The sequence below is a fragment of the Caretta caretta genome, chromosome 14 (genome assembly GCF_965140235.1).
Source record: "Caretta caretta isolate rCarCar2 chromosome 14, rCarCar1.hap1, whole genome shotgun sequence".
Lineage (NCBI taxonomy): Eukaryota > Metazoa > Chordata > Testudines > Cheloniidae > Caretta > Caretta caretta.
Genome location: NC_134219.1, coordinates 45102149 through 45122432, shown reverse-complemented (window position 1 = coordinate 45122432; position 20284 = coordinate 45102149). Strand labels below are relative to the sequence as shown.

Sequence of the window (20284 nt, the reverse complement as noted above, 5' to 3'; positions counted from 1 at the left end):
GACTCAGAGTCTGGGGGTGATTCGCAGGATTCCGCCCCGGTCCCCCGGGGGGGGGTCCTGCTTTGGGGGCCAGTGTTAGGGTGACCAGACAGCAAATGTGAAAAATCGGGATGGGGGTGGGGGGTAATAGGAGCCTATATAAGAAAAATCCCCAAATTTCGGGACTGTCCCTATAAAATCAGGACATCTAGTCACCCTAGTGTGCAGAACGGGGCTCATCCAGAGGGCTCTGGTTTTTGCACAGAGAGGGAAGCTTGCTCCCTCTGTGTCTTGTTTATCTTCCTGGGTCAGATGCCACCTCCCTGTCCATTGTGAGCCGGGAGCCTGGACTGAGCAGCTGCTGCCCCCCCAGTGGGGTCTGTGGAGGGAGAGACCCACATTAACCCCCCTCTGTGCCCAGCCCAGGGGTGACTGGAACCAGCCCCCGGGCTCTGCCAACACCCGCCCCTGAGCCAGAGCCAGCAGGTGATGGGGAGAGACTTGGGGAAAGGGCTGGGGGTAGGGATAAAATGCTATCTGGTGGGGGGAGGGATAGCTCAGTGGTTTGAGCATTGGCCTGCTAAACCCAGGGTTGTGAGTTCAATCCTTGAGGGGGCCATTTAGGGATCTGGGGCAACTACAGGGGATTCGTCCTGCTTTGAGCAGGAGGTTGGACTAGATGCCCTCCTGAGGTCTCTTCCAACCCTAATAATCTATGAATTTGCTACCAGTAGCAATTACTCATCTTAAACTGCTTCTGGACCCAATCGGCTACTGGTGTGGGGTAGCCAATTGTAACCAGCAGCAGTTTCTGATGCAGGAGGTTGTGCTTATTTGCTGACTTGTCCTAATTTGCTCAAACTCGACAGTGGCGTGGGACGCAAGCAGAAAGTCTTCAGCTTCCAAACAACCCTGCCTGGTACACGTGTGTACTGATGAAGCGGACTGTAGCTCACGAAAGCTTATGCTCAAATAAATTGGCTAGTCTCTAAGGTGCCACAAGTCCGCCTTTTCTTTTCGCGACTACAGACGAACACGGCTGCTACTCTGAAACCTCTTAACAGAGTGAGGTCATTTAAAGATCATTTCTTTCGCAGCTTCGCTCCCTGCGCGGACAAAAGACAGTGAGGGCAATACTAGAAACACCGATGTCATTGCTAAAACGATGCGCCATTACTCATGCAGACTGCATTTTGAACCCGTGTTTTAAAAATATAAATTAAATAGCACACTGGCGTGCAGCTGCACAATAGCAAAGCGAAATGGTGACGTGCTAAGAGTAATTCAGGGAATCCAGCTGCAGACAAGACAAACTGGTGAACTGCTAGACTTTAGGTGGTCAGACACGCTGGTGAGGGATTCTTTGTTTCTATGGGGCGTATGTAAAATATTTCACTGATTCAGGTCTCCTGCGGCACCTCACTGGGAGGGAGAGGAGCTGCGGTGACTCGTCATCGGGGTGCCTTGCGCCTTTCAGAGCCCAGCCCTGGGAAGCCCCTGCTGTCTGTGGGAGAGGAAATAAAAAAGGCCCTCTGCCTTCTGCCCCCGGCCCCCGCTCTGTTTTTGCAAACACGGGTGTCTCAGTCCCACCGGGGTAACTCTTACCCCCTCTGCCCCTGCCTGTGCAGGGGTTTTATCCTATGTCATCCCCTGGCAGCGTCTCACCCCTGGGCTTAGCCCTGTCTCCTTTCCCCCCTCCCTCCATCCCTGATTTTGCCCTTCAGCCCCTATCCTAACCCTGACTCCAGCTGCTTGACCCCCCTGCGACCAGTCAATTTCTGTCCCCTGCCCAGAACCTGGCCACCCCCCCTGCTCCGATTTGCCCCCTTTTTAACCCCTGTGAAAAGCAATCAGCAGAATCTTATGGCTAATAAGGGCAGGGTGAAGGGCAGTGGCTTCAGCAGATGTTACTGAGCATGCTCAGTTTGTGTGAGCATGCTCAGTGTGCCCCAAGTAGCAAATTAAGACAGAGAGCAGTTTTTCACACTACGTAGAGCAGGACAGTGACTCTGCACAGAGAGTCCCTGCTCACCCCCTTCTCTGCTCCCCCTGTGTCCCCAAGTCCCAGAGCTTCTGCTTGTACTGAGATGCACTGACCCATGGGAAGAGGACAGACATGCCCCTGGGACAAACAGCCACCAGGCAGAGGGGGAGGGAAGAAGCCGGAGACAGCAGACTAAAATAGAGAGCTGAGATGAAAGGGGCAGAAGGAGACATAAGTAGGGTCAGAGGTTCCCAGTTCCTGCTGCAGCATCCCTGGGCAGATTAACTGCCCTGGGAACAAGGTGAGCAGCAGAGACTGGAAAAGCCAGTTCCTGCCTCTGCCAAGTCGGGGCGCTGCACTGCCCTGGGGGGACAATTTCAGGGGGGACAGTGCTGTAGCTCTGTGGGCAGAACCCTGTCATGTAGACACAGCGACAGCGTCCATTGACAGAGGACCATCAACTCCCCAGCCGACGGTAGCGAGGCCAATGGAAGCATTCTCCTGTCCACCTAGCTGGGTCTATGCTGGGGGTTAGGCTGGTGTAATGTCTAGGGGTGTGGATTTTCCACACTGCACTGAGAGATGTAGGTGTGTCAGTGGTCCCCAAACTTTTCAGGGTCATGCCCCCCCAAGCTGGGGCCAGGAGCAGGGCCGAGGCTTGTGGGGGGTGCAGATGGGAAAGGGGGCTGAGGCTGGGGCCGCAGCTGGGGGTGGGTCTTGGGCCAGGGGCAGGGCTGGGAATGGGGCCAAGGTTGGGGGTGGAGCTGGGGGCGGGGCTGGCTGGGTGGTACTCTCTCCCCGCCTCCCCATGGGGGGCCTCAACCGGAGCAGGAATGGGGCTGGGAGCGGACCCGCAGCCAGGCTGCAGTGGAAGCTGGTAGCTGGTCCTGCCATTAGGTACGGAGCCAGGGATGGAGCTAGCACAGGGCCAGGAGCTGGGGCTAAGTTGGGGGCAGGGCCAGAGCAAAGCTGGGGGCGGGGCTGGATGGCACTCTCTCCCCATCCCCAGAGGGCCCCATCATGCCCTCACTGAACATTCCTCCCCCACAGTTTGGGGACCTCTGAGCTCTGTCAACCTATATTTCAAGTGTAGACCAGTCGGGTTTAAAATGTGGGTTTAGTCCTGGTGGGTCTGTGCTGGAATAAAGCGACTCCAAGTTTTCCAAGCGTGGCCGAGTCTAGAACATTTTTCGGCAGGGAAAGAAACCTGGGGGGAACCTGGCTGCGAGATGGACTCATGCCCCTCCTGAGACCTCCCCCGTTGCCCTGACAGGCTGCTTTATAATGACCACGTTTTGCTCCGGATCGACCCATCTGCTGTGTTCATTTTGAAGGAATAAACGAGCCCAGAGAGTCTTTGCCCAGCCCTGTCTCTGAGCCTTAAACAGTTAAACATGATTTGGGGTCCTGAGTGCGGAGATCTGGATTTGCTTCAGCCCATGGCAAGCGGTAGACAATTCAGGCCAGAGTTCTGGGAAATTATTCATTTCCAAGAGAAAAACAAAAGAATCAAAACGTTGTGAAACTGAAATGGAGTGCTTATGCAAAATTATTTTATTCCAACCTTATCGGTGTCCCCGTTCCAGAGAGACGATACCGGTTAGAATCACTGATGTGGTCAAACAGTCCTTCTTGGCGGGGAAGAGTTTGTTCTGTGCCTGCGTTTGGACTCGCGTGCTGGGAATGGTGGGAACTTTCCCTGCTTTTGACAAAACTGGCAGAGACAAGCGGAGAAGAGAGGGGATAGGAATGGGGGGGGGCAAGGGGGAGGGGGGGAAGTACAGCTTTTGTTGCTGCTCTCAAGACACAAGTCCAACAACTGAGCTCCCAGTTGGGGTAGGCCTGCTAGACCCCATTTAGGACAACGCGTCCTCCCCGGGGACGGGGAAGTAAAATCTTTGTCACGATCCATTGCAGCTGTGTTCTTTCTCCTCCCCTTCTGAGCACAGAGATGCCTCTCTGTCTGTCGTTAACCTCTCTCTCCAAGGTCATGATGTAGGGTTTGTCTACACTTGAAGTGGCCGTAGACACTACCTACGCTGCTCCCATCGCTGTAGTTAATCCACCTCTGCAACAGGCAGTAGCTAGGTCAATGGAAGAATTCTTCTGTCGGCCTAGTGCTGTCTACACAGGCACTTAGGTCGGCTTAACTACATTGCTCAGGGGTGGATTTCATTACAGGAAATGAGGTGTGAGCTTTGACTGAAGCTTTTCCCACACTCGGTGCATGTGTTTTTTCTCTCTTCTGTGGGGATTCTCTGCTGGGCTGTGGTTTTCTTGAGGTCCCGACAACCTCCCCCAAATTTAGGGGATTTAATAACTTTCTTCCCTGGCTGCTTCCCCGGCTGCCCCTCTGACCTCTCCAAGAATCTAGGAAATGTTCTCTGTGGAGCTTCCTAAAAAGGCCCCATGTGCTTCCATTTCCTTATGACCTTCCTGCTGTGGATTTTTTCCTGCCTGGTTCTCCCTTAACATCCCATCACCTGCTGGGATAGAGAGAGAATCCAGCCAGGAGTCACCGCTCATGCTGAGGAGCACGGAATAGTAAAGAGGGGCAACACAACCCAAGTGACAAGCTGGCCTAATTTTCTTGTGTAGACCAAGCTGTGGTGCCAGCAGGTGAAGCTGGTGAGAGAACCGAATGCCTGAGCTTCTCGGTATACATTTCACCTTGCTCGGTCATGCAGCAGTTATTGGGGTGTGTTTCCCCATCTTGGCTGGGTGTGACCTCCCTTCTGCCCATACCGGGGATATCCATTCTCCCCCTCATGCTAAAGACTCTCTTTGTGTTCCCCATTCCCCCTGTCCCACTGGGGCAGAAACTCTGTGTCTCCTTTTTCCTTCATCCAGCCATGGCAGGGTCTCCCAGTCCTCTCTCCCCAATAGCAAGGGCTCAGTGTACCCTGCAAACCCTCCTCACCCCATACCAGGGGCTCTGTGTGCCCCCCACTCCCTCCTCACCCCCACCAGGGGCTCTGTGTACCACCAATCTGTCCTCACCCCCACCAGGGGCTCTGTGTGCCCCCAATCCCTCCTCACCCCACACCACGGGGCGCTGTGTGCTCCTCACTCCCTTCTCACCCCCACCAGGGGCTCTGTGTGCCCCCAATCCCTCCTCACCCCCAACACAGGCTCTGGGTGCCCCTCAATCCCTCCTCACCCCACACCAAGGGATCTGTGTGTCTCTCCTTTCCCCACCTCCTTCCAAAGTACATTTCTTCCCCCTGGGTGGGAAGGGAGGTGTGGCTGGCTAGTATCCACGCTCCCTGCCCCCCAGACAGAGCAGCCTCGGGGGGAGGAAGGATCCAGCTAGGAAGAAGGCCGACATCAAGCCTCGTTCACTCCCCTTCCCGCTGGCTGAGCATCCGCCCCTCAGCTGTCAGCCAGGAGAGCAAGGAGCAACTTTGTAAAGCGCAAATGGTTTTGAGGTTTGTTTCTGATGGTTTCCTCCAAATCAATAGGGCTCTGCCCAGCGATGCCTAGATCGTTCCCTGACATTTTGGAGTGGATCAGCGCGAGCTCCGATGGGCAAACAGGTGCATCGCGGTCCACGAGGCAGCGATTGCGACAGGGAAGGGAGGTCCTGCCTGACCCCTGCAGCGACAGGAGATACAGTCAGGGTGGGGGAGAGCACGTAACAGAGGGAGACAGAGAGCTGGGAAAGTGACAGCCATTGGCAGATTACCGCCGTGCCCAAGGGCCCCAGCCAATTTGGGGCCCCTGGAAAAAATCTCCCCAGGCCGTGGCCCAGGGTCTGGAGGAGCTCTGCCACGGTGGGGTGCACAGAGCTTCGCAGGTCTCGGGGCTGCAGTGGGATGGTGGGAGGGAGCGTGCTGGGGGAAGGGGCAGAATGGGGCGGGGCCATGGGTGGAGCAGGGGATGGGCCATGGGGAAGGGGTGGAACAGGGTAAGGCTGTGGGCAGGGCTGCAGACAGAAGGGGCGGAAAGGGGGCGGGGCCTCAGGCAGAAGGGGTAGAAGGGGGCGGGGCCGCAGATAGAAGGGGGCAGGCCCATGCTTCCGGCACCCAGTACCCCCACTACTTGCTCTGCCCAGAGCTCCAGGTCGGATGATCAGATGTCCTGATAGGGACAGTCCCGCTATTTAGGGTTTTTTCTTATATAGGCACCTATTACCTCCCACCCCGTCCCGATTTTTCACGCCTACTATCTGGTCACCCTAGCCACAGGAGACCTTAATCAGTCTCTGCTGGCAGCCCAAAACAGCGGAGGCTGAGAAATGTTACCAGGGCCGGAAAGAAACGAAAAAGGTCCCTAGAGCGTCAGGCGAAAAAAATCCCTAAATTCTAGAGGGCCATGAATGTTGCTGCTGTGAAGATGTGGCTGAGCCAAGTGGAGAAGGAAGGCCGGGATCTCAACAGGCGTGGAACCAAATTACCCCAATCGCTGAGGCCGGAGAGATAGAGACGAGGAAGCTTGCTGGTCACCCCTTCCCCATTTGCCCCTGTCCTGCTTGGGGACAATGGAGATTCTTTCCCCCTCCTCTCGCAGACAATTCAGGGATGTCCCCAAAAGAATAAAAGCCTCAGCTGGGAGTGGAGATGCTGGCACTGCTGTGAATTCACCCCATTCTCTAGGTCCCCCAGAGAGGGGAGGGATAGTTCATTGGTTTGAGCATTGGCCTGCTGAACCCAGGGTTGTGAGCTCAATCCTTGAGGGGGCCATTTAGGGATCGGGGGCAAAAATTGGGGATTGGTCCTGTTTTGAGCCGGGGGTTGGACTAGATGCCCTCCTGAGGTCCCATCCAACCCTGAGATTCTATGATTAACCAGAGCTTCCCTGGGTTTCGGGCTTGCGGAGCGTTTGCTTCTAGGACCGGATCCCAGCGTGTCTCCTGGATTCTTGGCACTTATTCTCCCAGCTGCAAGAGGTCGCACCGGTGCCGGGGCTGAAATGCACCAGGCTAGGCTGGGGATGGGGCTTCAACCTTTTTATTTCGACCTTTGGCGCCATAAAGTTGAATTTAGTTTTGTCAAACTCCTTTGTCTCAAATCACCAGTAACAACGGCCTGGAATGGATCCGGGGTCCACCTGGGAAGCCTCGCTGGGTTGTTATTTCCCCAGCCCTGAGCATCACAGATGGCACATTACACAGCTGCCAGAACTACGGGTTTTCACGCCCTTCTATGACTGTGCAGGGAAAAGCCGTTGTCTGCAGGGGAAATCCCCTCTGCTGGCATTTCCCTTTCAAATCAGCCAGACTTTTTGAAGTCTGGTGGAATAGCCAGGAGGAGAAAATGTTTTGGAGGATGGGGGGTATTTGTAGGTGATGCCACTTCCCTTCTCCACCCCCAACTCTGCCTTGTATGTCGCTGAAGGGTAAGGTGCCAGGGGTGCCGGAACAGGGTGGGGGCCTGGGGCCACATCACTTTTTACCATCCATAAGGGCAAGCGACAGGGGAGAGGGAGCGGAGAGGAGCGAGTGGGGGGCGGGGTCTTGAGAGGAAGAGACAGCATGGGGGTGGGGCCTTGGGTGAAGGGGCGGGGCAGGGTGAGGGTAGAGGTTCAGGAGGAGGGACATCGCAGAGGGCGGGGCTACCATTTGGGCAGCAGCGGCCCCCCCACACTTTTAAGGAGCTTTGGCCGCTCCTGCAAGGTGCGCCTTTGTGGTTTGGCTCGGTCAATATCTGTGGGCCCCAGAGGATACAGGTCCCTTTGAGGAAGATCCCTTAGTCTTCGAGGGGTCATTGAAAAACTATTTGCAAACGCAGTTCTTCCTCAGAGCTGTATTGATAAGTACATAAGAGCGGCCATACTGTGTCAGTCACAGGTCCATCTAGCCCAGTGTCCTGTCTTCCAACAGTGGCCAGTGCCAGGTGTCCCAGAGGGAATGAACAGAACAGGGAATCATCAAGTGATCCATCCCCTGTCCCCCATTCCCAGCGTCTGGCAAACAGAGGCTAGGGACTCCATTCCTGCCCACCCTGGCTAATAGCCATTGATGGACCTATCCTCCATGAATTTATCTAGTTCTTTTTTGAACCCTGTCATAGCCTTGGCCTTCACAACATCCTCTGGCAGTGAGTTTCACAGATTGACTGTGCGTTGTGTGAAGAAATACTTCCTTTTGTTTGTTTTAAACCTGCTGCCTATTCATGTCATTGGGTGGCCACTAGTTCTTGTGGTATGAGAAGGAGTCAATAACACTTCCTTATTTACTTTCTCCACACCAGTCATGACTTTATAGACCTCAACCATATCCCCCCTTAGTCAGCTCTTTTCCAAGCTGAAAAGTCCCAGTCTGATTTATCTTTCCTCAAATGGAAGCCGTTGCATACCCCTAATAATTTTTGCTGCCCTTTTCTGAACCTTTTCCAATTCCAAGATATCTTTTTTGAGAGGCGGCGAGCACATCTGCATACAGTATGAAAGCCAGGCAGGGAGCTCTGCCAGCTGTCTGTCAGGATGACAAGTCCTGAGAATCGCCCAACATGAGAGTGTGACACCGGCTACTCCCACCTTGACCTGGATGAAATGAGGCGGAACTGGGGGAGTCACTCACAGCACAGTCGTGGGAGCTCTGGCTTTTATCCTTTCCTCCCCAGACGGTTTCCATGTCAGTGTCACTGATAACTCACCTGCCCGGGCACCTCTCGGGATCTCCCTTTCTGCAGGGCTGTTGACCTCTATCATATCCCCCCTTATTCATCGCACTGGATTTCCAGAAGCAGAGTGTATGGATGGTCCATTATCCTAACACATGTCTTTGTCTAGGGCTGTGATGGCCCCTCAGTAGCTGTGCCAGAGCACGCCCCAAGGGGTGGAAGTTGGCAAAAGGGCAGAGCCCCCACTACATCTTCCTACACTACTCCAGTTCTCTGCTATATTCCCCCTCATTGCTCTGATCCCCCCACACCGTTCCAACACACACCACTCCAACCCCTCTCTTCCCCCCAGCAATCCCTGCATCACACCCATTGCTCTGCTTACACCACACCTAACTAAAAAAACGTCACAGCCACCATAGGAAGGGAACCCTTTTAACATTTTTATCAGTGACCTGGAAGAAAACATAAAATCATCACTGATAAAATTTGCCAGTAACACACAATTTGGGGGAGCGGTCATTACTGAAGAGGACAGGTCACTTGTACAGAGGAATCTGAATTGGGTGCAAGCAAACAATCTGTATTTTAATATGGCTAAATGTAAATGTACACATCTAGGAACAGAGACTATAGGCCATGCTTAGAGGATGGGGGACTCTATCCTGGGAAGCAGTGACTCTGAAAAAGATTTGGGGGTTGTGGCAGATAATCAGCGGAACATGAACTCCCAGTGGGAAGAGTTAAAGTGATCCTGGGATGTATAAACAGGGGAATCACAAGGAGGAGCAAAGAGGTTATTTTGACCTCTGTGTTTGGCACTGGTGCGACCGTTGATGGAATCCTGCCTGTGTCCTGTTCTTGTGCCCACAATTCAAGAAGGCCGGGGATAAACTTGAGAGGGTTCAGAGAAGAGTCCCAAGAATGAGTAAAGGATTAGAAAACCTGCTTTATTGACTCCAGGAGCTCAGTCTATTTAGCATCACAAAGAGAAGGTTAAGGGGTGGTTTCATCACAGTCCATACGTACCTACCTGGGGACCAAATATTTAATAATGGGCTCATCAGTCTAGCAGAGAAAGGTTCTAACACAAGTCAAGGGCTGGAAGTTGAAGCTAGACAAATTCAGACTGGAAATACGGTGTACATTTTTTAACAGTGAGTGTTTTTGGGATAGCCTGCAAGACATCTTTCACTCAGTTCCCCAAGAACTCAGTTCGACTTCGGTTTTGTCACTGGAAGTTCCTTTATTTGGCATACAGCAAAGCTATGCTGAGTTGATCAGACTCAAACATAGGGTGTGGGTACAGGGTATATCACACATCCAAACCTCCTTCCTTTGGATACATTTACATATTACATTACATTCGGTATACATTGCACCCCACTAGACACTGCATAAGCGTGCTTTAAAAGCAAAAAGCAACCCAGGTCAATAAAATAAATCCGTAAACATAAGGAGTGAAGCCCATGCACCAAAATTCCACTCAAAAGTGCCATCCAAATTCTGGGTTGTTTTTTTTAAACAGTTTATTAATTATAAATAATGAAGCTACTTTAAAGGGTGCAGTGGGCATTCAAAAACATGTCAAAACCCGCCAACCATTCAAATCCTATCCCAAAAGTTCTGCTTAACTGTACTGTAAAATAAATATTAGAATGAAAGTAAAAACAAAAAACTATATAGTAAAGGTTTGTAAACTAAAAAAAAAAAGCGAACTGAAATGTCTGAAACAAGAAACAAGTCCAAATAATTTAGGGCTAAAGCCTATTAAAAATATTACACAAAAATGTTCAGTTTATTTGTGTGTCCGTGTTACTAAATGTTACCAATCTGCATCAAAAATTATGCCCACTAAAATTTGGGGAACTATCATTAAAAACCGTTAAAAGAACGTTCTAAACATATACTTTAAAATATACTGCCAAAACATAAAATTGCCAAGGCAGGGAGGGGATGGCAAGCACACACACAAAACTGTTCAAAATGAGTATGATACTCTAAAACCAAGGTGACATAAATAGTCTGTAAAAACATAACCAATCGTTTCAACAGAAGAATACTGGAAGCAAAGTACTTGAGTCATTAAATGAGAAAAAAACCCTCCTTAATAAAGCTTTGTTATAATATACATACTGTTATTGCTTTTAAAAAAGTATAAAATTAATTCAATGTGTTCTAATCGCATGTGCCAAAGGCATGCTGTACAAAATAAAAGCAGCCTTAAGTAAAATGAAGCAAAAAACCTTGTCCTCTTTAGTCACCACAAATGTTAAAAATTTAATACAATAAAAATAACAGTTGATGCAACATAATAATAATAATAATAATAAAAAAATCGACAAGGGTCTGGTAGCAGGAAGTTAAATGTAAAACCACTGCAACTGATGTGGTATAAAAAAAAAGTTTCTTTTCCCTACTCAAATACTGTTAGAAAACAACACAAAGACTAAAAACTCCCAGACTTGTTCTGCTGTTTGCATCTGGGAAATGTACACAGGCAGGTGTAACATCTTACAGACAAAGATGCCGGCACAACGGTTCGCTTTGGGAAAAGAGGCTCCAAATTGCACAGCAGGGTTAAAACACTGAAATGTTAGTAACATAAAAATTGCCTATGCTGGTGATAACAAACATCGTCTGGGGGCTAAAAAGGATCACTTCTGGAATGGACTCAGGAAATGTTAATTGAATTGACCTATGTTCTGTTTCACACCTAAATTTCTTGCGGTAATAAAAGGAAATTATTTTAAAAAACCAGGGTTTTTTTTAAATGAAATTAAAATAAAAGCAAAATCAAAACGACAAAACATGCTTTAAAGGCAAAGCAAGTTTGTAATGTGGAATTACACCCTGGTGGGCTGTACCAGAAGTAATAATCTTCCACCTCCTCGTTAGTACTTTAAGCCTAGTATTAATGGTGGTTCAAATAATTACAGCTACTGTAGCCTTAAAATTGTGTTGCTAAGTAGTCCACTGCAAAAAACAAACACAAAAATCCTAAAATATAATGCAAGTAAAACAAAGAAGTAGATAAGTTCTGGAGGTTAGGTCCATCAGTGGCTATTAGCCAGGGTGGGCAGGGATGGCGTCCCTAGCCTCTGTTTGCCAAAAGCTGGGAATGGAAGACAGGGGATGGATCACTTGATGATTCCCTGTTCTGTTCATTCCCTCTGGGGCACCTGGCACTGGTCTCTGTCGGAAGACGGGACACTGGGCTAGACGGACCTTTGGTCTGATCCACTAGGGCCGTTCTTATGTAAATACTAATATAAAAAAGAAAAACAAAAGCTGTGGAACATAGGCTTGACTTGACATGAGTAATTGAACACGGGTCAGGCCTAATTTCTCAGGAGACAGGATTAAGGAGGTAAATAAATCAGCAGGCTGGAAGCAGAATGTTTGTAAGAGCTAAAATAAGGCGGAACCCCCAGAGAACCATCTACAATGGACACGAGAAGCCTGGACCATAAGATGAGGTAAAGAGTAAGTCGTCCAATGACAGTGAGTGCATTGAGCATGCTGCGGAGGGATTTGTTCCTGCAAAGTGACCAAGCCAATTCCCGATGTGTAGCGAATGCCAGGTAACGTGTAAACGTCTACAAAGGAAGAGGTTTGCTGCGTAGCTTTGGGTGTGGGGTAGGCCCTACGCCCGCCCTCTACGCTTGAGTCTGATCCACTCGGCAGAGCTTTGGTGTGTGTCAAATACAGGAACCAAAACGACCAGACTGCAGTGGAACGGAGTTCTTGGGGAACCAAGTGCAACAGAAGTGGCTCTAAAGGCTTTCTAGGGAAAAATGCCCGGGGTGGTCGTTGTTATCACCTGACCTCCCCTTTTCACGGTTTGTTTGATCACTAAGGATTTTACTCGGCATGACTGCACCGAGTTCTACTGCCATAACTGGGTTTTATGATTGAATCAAGCATATTTAACACTTTAATGTATTACTTTTTAAAAGACTTTCAAACATTTTTACAATTTTTAACGGTTCAATTGTTTTAAACTCTGTAGTGTTAATTTGTGCAAACACTTTTTGACAGGTTTTATTTAATTACTTGTGTTTTTAAAGTGACACATTTTGTAGCCATTTTTTCCGGCAACTTTAAACTTTTTTTTTTTTTATGGTTTTTGCACTTATTTTTTTTTTAGCTTCGTACACTCAGCCTGCAAAGCTGTACTTACTAAATACAAAAAGAAAAGGAGGACTGGTGGCACCTTAGAGACTAACCAATTTATCTGAGCATAAGCTTTTGTGAGCTACAGCTCACTTCATCGGAATGCATCCGATGAAGTGAGCTGTAGCTCACGAAAGCTTATGCTCACATAAATTAGTTAGTCTCTAAGGTGCCACAAGTCCTCCTGTTCTTTTTACGAATACAGACTAACACGGCTGCTACTCTGAAACCTTACTACATACAGTTTCTGAAGGACAGCTGCTTTCTACCTTGGACCTAAGGCAACAGTTAACAAAGTTCTGGGGGTTTTTTGATTATTATTATTTGGGAATGTTTTTAATTTACTTTGTTTTCCCCTCCTACACCTTTGATTGGCTTGTTATGCTTTTTGCATCTACTTGGTAAGGTGGCACCTTGTTGTTTGTGACGTTTTAGTCGCTAGAAATAATCCTTGTGAAACTGCAGCCTTGATTTGGGTTTTTTTATTGTATTTTTTTTTGCTTTACGAAAAAACCAAGAAGATACTATTTTTTATGGCTGCAAATGGGTCCTATCTTTTAACATGTTAGTGGCACTCAACAGACTTTTGCTGTGCTCTGCCCGGCATTCTTTTACATACTATAAAGTACCTTTCAAATATTTTTACCACTTTTATTTTATTTTAAAACTGCTTTGCCAGGCGGCATGGCGTGCACTTTATAGATCTCTTTTTTGCTCTTTCTGCCCATTCTTTACTTCCTCAACATTTTTAACATAATGGTTAATTCTTTTACTTCTCTACGCTGGGCTTTTATTTTCAGGGTTACTCTCTGCAGTAATAAGGGGTTTTGCATTTTTTTGGTTGCATTTGTTATTTAGCACTATTCATTGACGTTCCTTTTCCACCCAGACCCAGTTTCTTCCTAATACCTATCTGGGAGTCTAGAGGGTCCCCCTTTGGATTTAACTTAGTTCCCCAGTGCCCCAGAAACCTCTTCAAATTTAAGAATGCCATTGCTAAAGTGCTGGGTTGCGATCCTTGACAGTAAAGCTAGACATATACTAAACGATACCTTACCTGCCCCAGATGAATAGATCCGATCCGAGGCACTGCACCACTACGTTGGAGAAGCCTTCTAAACCTCTTCCACTCGATTCCCCAAGAACTCAGTTCAACTCCGGTCTCATCACTCAGGTTTCTCTATTTGGCATAAAGCTATGCCAAATTAATCAAACTCAAACGTGGGTACACCACGCATCTGAAGTTACACCCCCCCCTTCTTTACATACACTTACACATCACATTACGTTCCCTATACATTGCATTACATGCTGTAGAATTGGCTTGGTTACTTTGCAAAGACCAATCCACGTGCAGCATGCTCTGTCCACAGTCAGCTTTCCTCTTTACCTGTCTTGGCACTCCTTACTTTTCTTGTCCATGATCTTGTTTTTAGGAAATGTTTCCCTGGGTGTTCTCCCTCTTATCATAACTAGCTCAGACATTCTGTCTTTTAGCTTAGAGCAGGTCTACACTTAAACTGCTGTCCCGCACCCCGTAGTGCTTTAATGAAGACGCTCTATGCTGACGGGAGAAAGCTCTCCTGTTGGCTTAGTTAATCCACCTCCATGAAAGGCGGTAACGATGTTGGCAGGAGAAGCTCTCCTGCCAACAGAGTACTGTCTACACCGGCGATTAGGTTGGTATATAACTCAGGGCATGAAATATTCACACCCCAGGACAATGTAGTTACACCGAAGTCATTCTGTAGTGTATAGACTTGCCCTTATTGACCCATTTACTTATTTTAGCCCAGACAGTCAGTTTTCAGTCTACTGATCTATTTACCTCCCTAATCCTGTCTTCCAAAAATTAAAGCCTCCCTAATGACTCATGTTCAAGCCAGGTCTACAGGAGTAACTAACCACTGGCGCAATTCACTGGCGGATTCTCCACCAATGAGAATTTTAAAATCAAGACTGGAGGTTTTTGCTAAAAGATCTGCTCTAGGAATTCTTTGGGGGAAGTTCTCTGGCTGGTGCAATACAGGAGGTCAGATGAGATGATTACAATGGTCTCTCCTGGCCTTGGAAACTATGAACCCCACTACCCAAGTCCAGGGCGTAATTTGTGCCAGGGCTGAGCCCCAGCACCTCCAGGCCTGGCAGTTCAGAGCCCCGGCACTTCTGGGCCTGCCGTGTCAGTAATTAAAGTAAAAACATTTGCTTGAACCCCGGCACCTCTTTCATTACAAAATTAAGCACTGCCCAAGCCCCCCACATCCATGCCCCTCAGTCACATACGCGTGGAGGGGCTATGGGGCGGTGAGGAGGCGGTGGGGTTGTGAGGGATGCCTGGAGGCCATAAAGGGGAGGAGAATGGAGATTCAGAGTCCACAGCCTACACCCAGATCACAGAGGGTTCCTGGGGATCTGGAGCACTCCAGATTTAGGCACCCAAGTGGCAATTTTAAGCGCCACTGTGATCCACCAAACCCCCACCTGGCTGCCAACTAACACACACCTAAACTCACCGGGCACTGAAAGTTTTGCTGTAAAAGTGCATTGGGTATGCACACTGCTGCCTCAGGCAAGCCCCAGGTGCTGGTCTCACACCTAAGCCTCAATACGATCTCCCAACCAGCCAAAGATAGCTGGGGTCCTCCCGGCTCAGTTGTATAGACTCTGATTTCTAAGCCCTAAAGTTCAAGGTGTTGATCAACTCTCTGTGTCCAGCATTAAACAGCAATAGGTGGGTTCGGGGACAGTTTTAAACAGAGCCCTTGGTTTCACTCGGTGACTTGGCCAACACCTTCCATTCAAACTGAAAGTTTATTGATTAAACACAAGAAAAGAACAAGAAATCAAAATAGGCCAAAATCAAAGGCTATCAGCCAGGATGGGCAGGGATGGTGTCTCTCGCCTGTTGGCCAGAAGCTGGGAATGAGCAACAGGGGATGGATCGCTTGATGATTCCCTGTTCTGTTCATTCCCTCTGGGGCACCTGGCACTGGCCACTGTCAGAAGACAGGACACTGGGCTAGATGGACCTTTGGTCTGACCCAGTATGGCCGCTCTTATGTATGGCCTTTATCTGGAAACGGCAGTCGAGTGATTATGCAAAACAAACGTAGAGCTTATCGAAGGCTCTCTGCTTTTGGAGTCAAAATCTTAGAGTCTCTTGTTTTCAGGGCAACCCTTCTTTGCTGAAAAGGAGATCGTTAATTTTAGTCTCAGTCCTGATGGGAATGGCATGCATGTATCCTGTTCTGAACAGAGACAGACAGGGTGGAGGAGAGACAGGACAGAGAAGATGGGTGAAATATGGCTTTTGTGGATGTTTTTGGACTACTGGTTAGTTACAAGTGGATGCTTGATCTGGTTAGTTATGAACTGGTCAGGGCTGTCATCTGATGGCATCCTTTCTCCTTTGACAAGGCAGGTTTGGATGATTGCAATATACTTGACTTCAGGATTTGACAAGAAACCAAGAGAGCGAGGTAGGATGAGAGGAAAGAAACAGTGGGGCAGAAAATAACACAACAAGGGAAGGGAATACAATACAGGATCTCATGCACCTTCCTGGTGCTGGTAATTCCATCTCCCCACTGGTGGGCTGAGATCCGGACCTCACGATAATGTGATGACTTTCACTCACAGGTGAAAATAAAGTTCCCTAAACAAGAGCAAGTCCTTTAGATGAGTCGAGATGGGATGAAGTGCTGGCAGGTCGGGGGATGAGCTGGGGGAAGATGACATGAGGCGAAGCAAGCTGGGACGGGAGAAGAGAGCTGATCTTATTTCCAGTCTCTTTTTAAGATACCACAGAAGGGAAAAAAGTAAGAGGCAGGGTTCATCTCCCTCATTATTTTGTCCACCAATTAGGCCTAATATCTGTCTCACCAATTTTGGCTTATTAACTTCCATCTCCACCTCTCCTGTTTTCACCCAGCATAATTTCAACACAGGCTTTGTATCGCATCAACTTTCCCTCTGTTGATTGGACTTAGTCTCTCTGGATGCTTCTTTTGCATCTGTTTAGAATGAATTCTGTTGAAAATAACTTGACCTACTTTCCACGGTGAACTCCTAAGTACGCAAGAGTGATAGGCCAATTGTCACAACAGCCGTATTCATGATCAGATCTCCCCTAACTGCACCCAGAACAGCTGTTGCGAGGGGCACGACTCTCTTATAACTTTCAGCCTAGTGGTTAGAGCAGTTACCCAGGATGTGGGAGACCCCAGGCCAATTCCCCCCTCTGCCTGAGTGGGAAAAAGGGATTTGAATAGGGATCTCCCACCTTTCAGTACAGCTACCCCTAACACAGTGAGTTAGTGCAGATAATTCCCCCTGGATGCTGCCAGCTCCAGGGGGGCAGAGCTAAGGTTGCTTGGGCGTGTACCTTAACTCTGTATTGCCTGGTTTCAGAAGGATTTCCCCCCCTGGACTCTGCCTTCTGGAAGGGCACGAGTTATCACCAGGCAGCATTAGTCCTGTGTTAACAAAGTTTTTTGTCAGTGAATTTCCTAGCTTTTTGAACAGAAAGAGAAATATTGGAGGAGCGGTCATTTAGCATGTTGATGTTCGCACCGATATTAACAGCGGATATGTTGCCGTTGCTAGAGAAGCACAAAAAGACCCAGCTTTTAAACAGTGCTTTACATCAGCAAACCCCAAAGAATGACCCCATTTTACAGATGGGAAACTGAGGCATGGGGAGCTGATGGGCCTTGCCCAAGGTCACCTAGCGGGCCAGGGCAGACCCAGGAATAGTCCCAGCCCGCTGGTTTCTCCACTAGGCCACATGGTCATGATGTGATTCCCAACTGCTCCGTGCATTTTGTGATAGTGGACTAGGGATAATGTTTGTGCTTTGAAATACTTGGAGTGCGTTATTGCAAACAGGGCTGGGGAGAGAAATCTCAGACATGACCTCAGTCCCCAAATCTTGGCCGCTTTATGACATGCCTCTGACGGTAACTTTAAGCATGTGAGAAAAGGCTACTGTGTCTCTCCGCCTCAAGCAACATACAGATGCCCCCCCCCCACACGCACACTGTTTCTAGCTCATTCTCCCCTGCCTGTCCCATTAAGCCATTAGTAGATAAGAAGCTACGCGTGCACTAAAATGGTGGGTAGCATAGGTGGTGGGCATAATAGGCCTCCCCTGGGGCAGCCACTGCCACCCTTCCACCTGGACCGTGGGGGCCCCGCCTGTGCTCCGCCTCTTTCCATCACTGCTCCGCCCCTTCCTCAAGGTCCCCACCCCCTCCGCTGTGGGGCTGACTCCCGCCTCTCCTCCACCCCCCGACCCTCCCCACACAAGGCCCCCATGGCCCATGGACAAGGCCCCTAATCCCATGAGTAGGGGCACAGAGAGGGGTTCAGGCACCCCCAAGAGACAGCCCTCGCCCCAGATCCCATCTTATATATGTGGGGCAGGGATGGGGGCAGAGACATCCCCAGAGGCACAAGGGTCACGTGAGGCGGAGCATGGGGTGGAAATCAGACCCACCCCCTAGGGGGACAGGGAACCCCACATCCCTGCCCACATCCAAAGGTAGGGAGCGGGGATCAGACCCCTCCATTCCCCCTCACCCCCCAAGAAAGGCAGACCCTATAGATCACAACACACATGGGAAGAGAGAATTTGATGCTGACAGACACCCCATACTCTATTTCCCCCAACTCTCTCATTTCCCTCCCATATCCCCCTTCCCCTTCCCAGCTCTACCTCCCCCTGGCCCTTCTCCCCATCCCTACCACTCATCCTCATTTCTCCTCTCCCATAATCCCCCCCACACCCCCATGCTGCAGCACTGAGCTATCAAACATCTTCATCAAACACACCCAGTCCACCGGGAACCGCTGCACCAGCCTGTGGCCTCAGTCAATGGCGTCATCCCAGACGTCGTGTAGTGAAGTTCCCAAATCTGGCTCAATCCTGCAAAGCAGCCAATGTCCGGGATGGCCTCGGGGGCAGCACCGGGGAGGGTCAGGGCACACACCCTGCTGGGGCTTTTTTGTCCATAGCGGCAAGATGGCCAAAGGGCACACCGTGCCACTTTTCAATAGAACGAATGGTGGATAGAAGGCCAGATCAGTGTGGGATTGTCATGTTTTGCACAAAGTCAAGCCACTTTATGCCTGTCTCCCCCATCCCTCCCCACTCAAAAATTCTCCTCCCCTGCCAGCAAGCATTCATATGTCTAATTTCTTCCCCCGCCCCCAACAAAAAAAATACTATTGATTGCATTCCCCCATCCCCATAACATTTTCCCTTCTCAGGACATCGAGGAAGTTTCTTCCCTGTATGGATTTGCTGATTCCAAACTAAACCAAACCCCCGACTGCAACCGCTCCCGCATTCAAGATTTCAATCTCGTGTGGACTTTCTGATGTTTAATCAGATGCGAGTTCTGACTAAAGCTTCTCCCACAGTCGAGGCATTTATAGGGTCTTTCCCCCGTGTGTATTCTCCGGTGCGTAACTAGGTTGGAGCTCAGATTGAAGCTTTTCCCACAATCCAGGCATTTATAGGGTCTCTCTCCCGTGTGGGTTCTCTGGTGTCGAATACAGGTTGAGCTGTCACTAAACCCTTTCCCGCATTCCGGGCATTTATAGGGTTTCTGCCCTGAATGGATTCTTCGATGCTTAATCAGGGCTGAGTTGTCGCTGAACATTTTCCCACATTCTGGGCATTGACAGTTTTTTTCTCCCGTGTGGATTTTTTGGTGCGTCGTCAGGTTTGAGCTCTGAATGAAACTCTTCCCACATTTGGTGCATTTGTGGGGTTTGTCTCCCGTGTGGATTCTCTGATGCACGACGAGGCTCGAGCTCCGATTGAAACTTTTCCCGCAGTCAAGGCATTTGTAGGGCCTCTCTCCCGTGTGTGTTCGTTGGTGCAGAATAAGGTTGGAGCTCTGATTGAAACTTTTCCCGCACTCCTGGCATTTATAGGGCTTCTCTCCCTGGTGGGGGGTCTGAGATCCACCAAGCTGTTTGCTCATATTGAATCGTCTCTCGCATTCGGTGGGTGGTTTTTTTTTCTCTCTTGTATGGGTTCTCTGCTGCACTGAGGTTTCCAGGATGTCCTTTCCACCTCTACTAGAACTAATGGATTGACACCCTTTCTTCCCTGGCTGCTTTCCTGACCTGTGCTGACTCTCAGAGGCTTTTCCCTGCTCAAGACTTGATGCAATGTCTTCTTTGGAGCATCTGGATGATGCCCCATGGGGTTCTGGCTCCTTACAGCCTGCCTGCCGTGGATTCTCTTCCTCATCCTCTTTCACCATCCTGTCGCCTGCTGGAGTAAAGAGAGAGAACCCGGACAGGAGTCATCCCCTCTGCCGGGATGAAAGGAAAGAAAGGGGCATAGCAAAGAGGAGAGACACAGCACAGTAATGGTTGGGGAGACTGAGAAAGGTAAAAAAATTGACCTAAGTGTAAAGAGGGCACATGGAGCTCTCTGATTCATTACAGCCAGGATATTCCTCCTCGTCTTTCAAACATGGAGTGTCCTCTGTCCCCTCCCCACAAATCCACCCCATTATTTCTCTCTAGCTTCACAATATAGTGTCTGCAGGTGTGTGTGTGTGTG

General features: G+C 49.4%; 1 protein-coding gene and 1 long non-coding RNA gene across 2 annotated transcripts in view; one reads left to right on the top strand and one right to left on the bottom strand.

Annotated features, from left to right (window-relative positions):
- Nucleotides 1-125: 125 nt before the first annotated feature.
- LOC125621642 (uncharacterized) lies at nucleotides 126-971 on the top strand. The gene is made up of 2 exons (XR_007352527.2): nucleotides 126-465; nucleotides 849-971. It is a non-coding gene; the product is annotated as an uncharacterized LOC125621642 (long non-coding RNA).
- Nucleotides 972-18453: 17482 nt separating this feature from the next.
- The window catches only part of LOC142069296 (uncharacterized), a 46733-nt gene continuing 44902 nt past the window's right edge, over nucleotides 18454-20284 (bottom strand). The window contains exon 6 of the mRNA XM_075119966.1: nucleotides 18454-19656. Coding sequence (XP_074976067.1) covers nucleotides 19053-19656 — 604 coding nt within the window. The 3' untranslated portion in view covers nucleotides 18454-19052. The remainder of the gene's footprint in view (nucleotides 19657-20284) is intronic.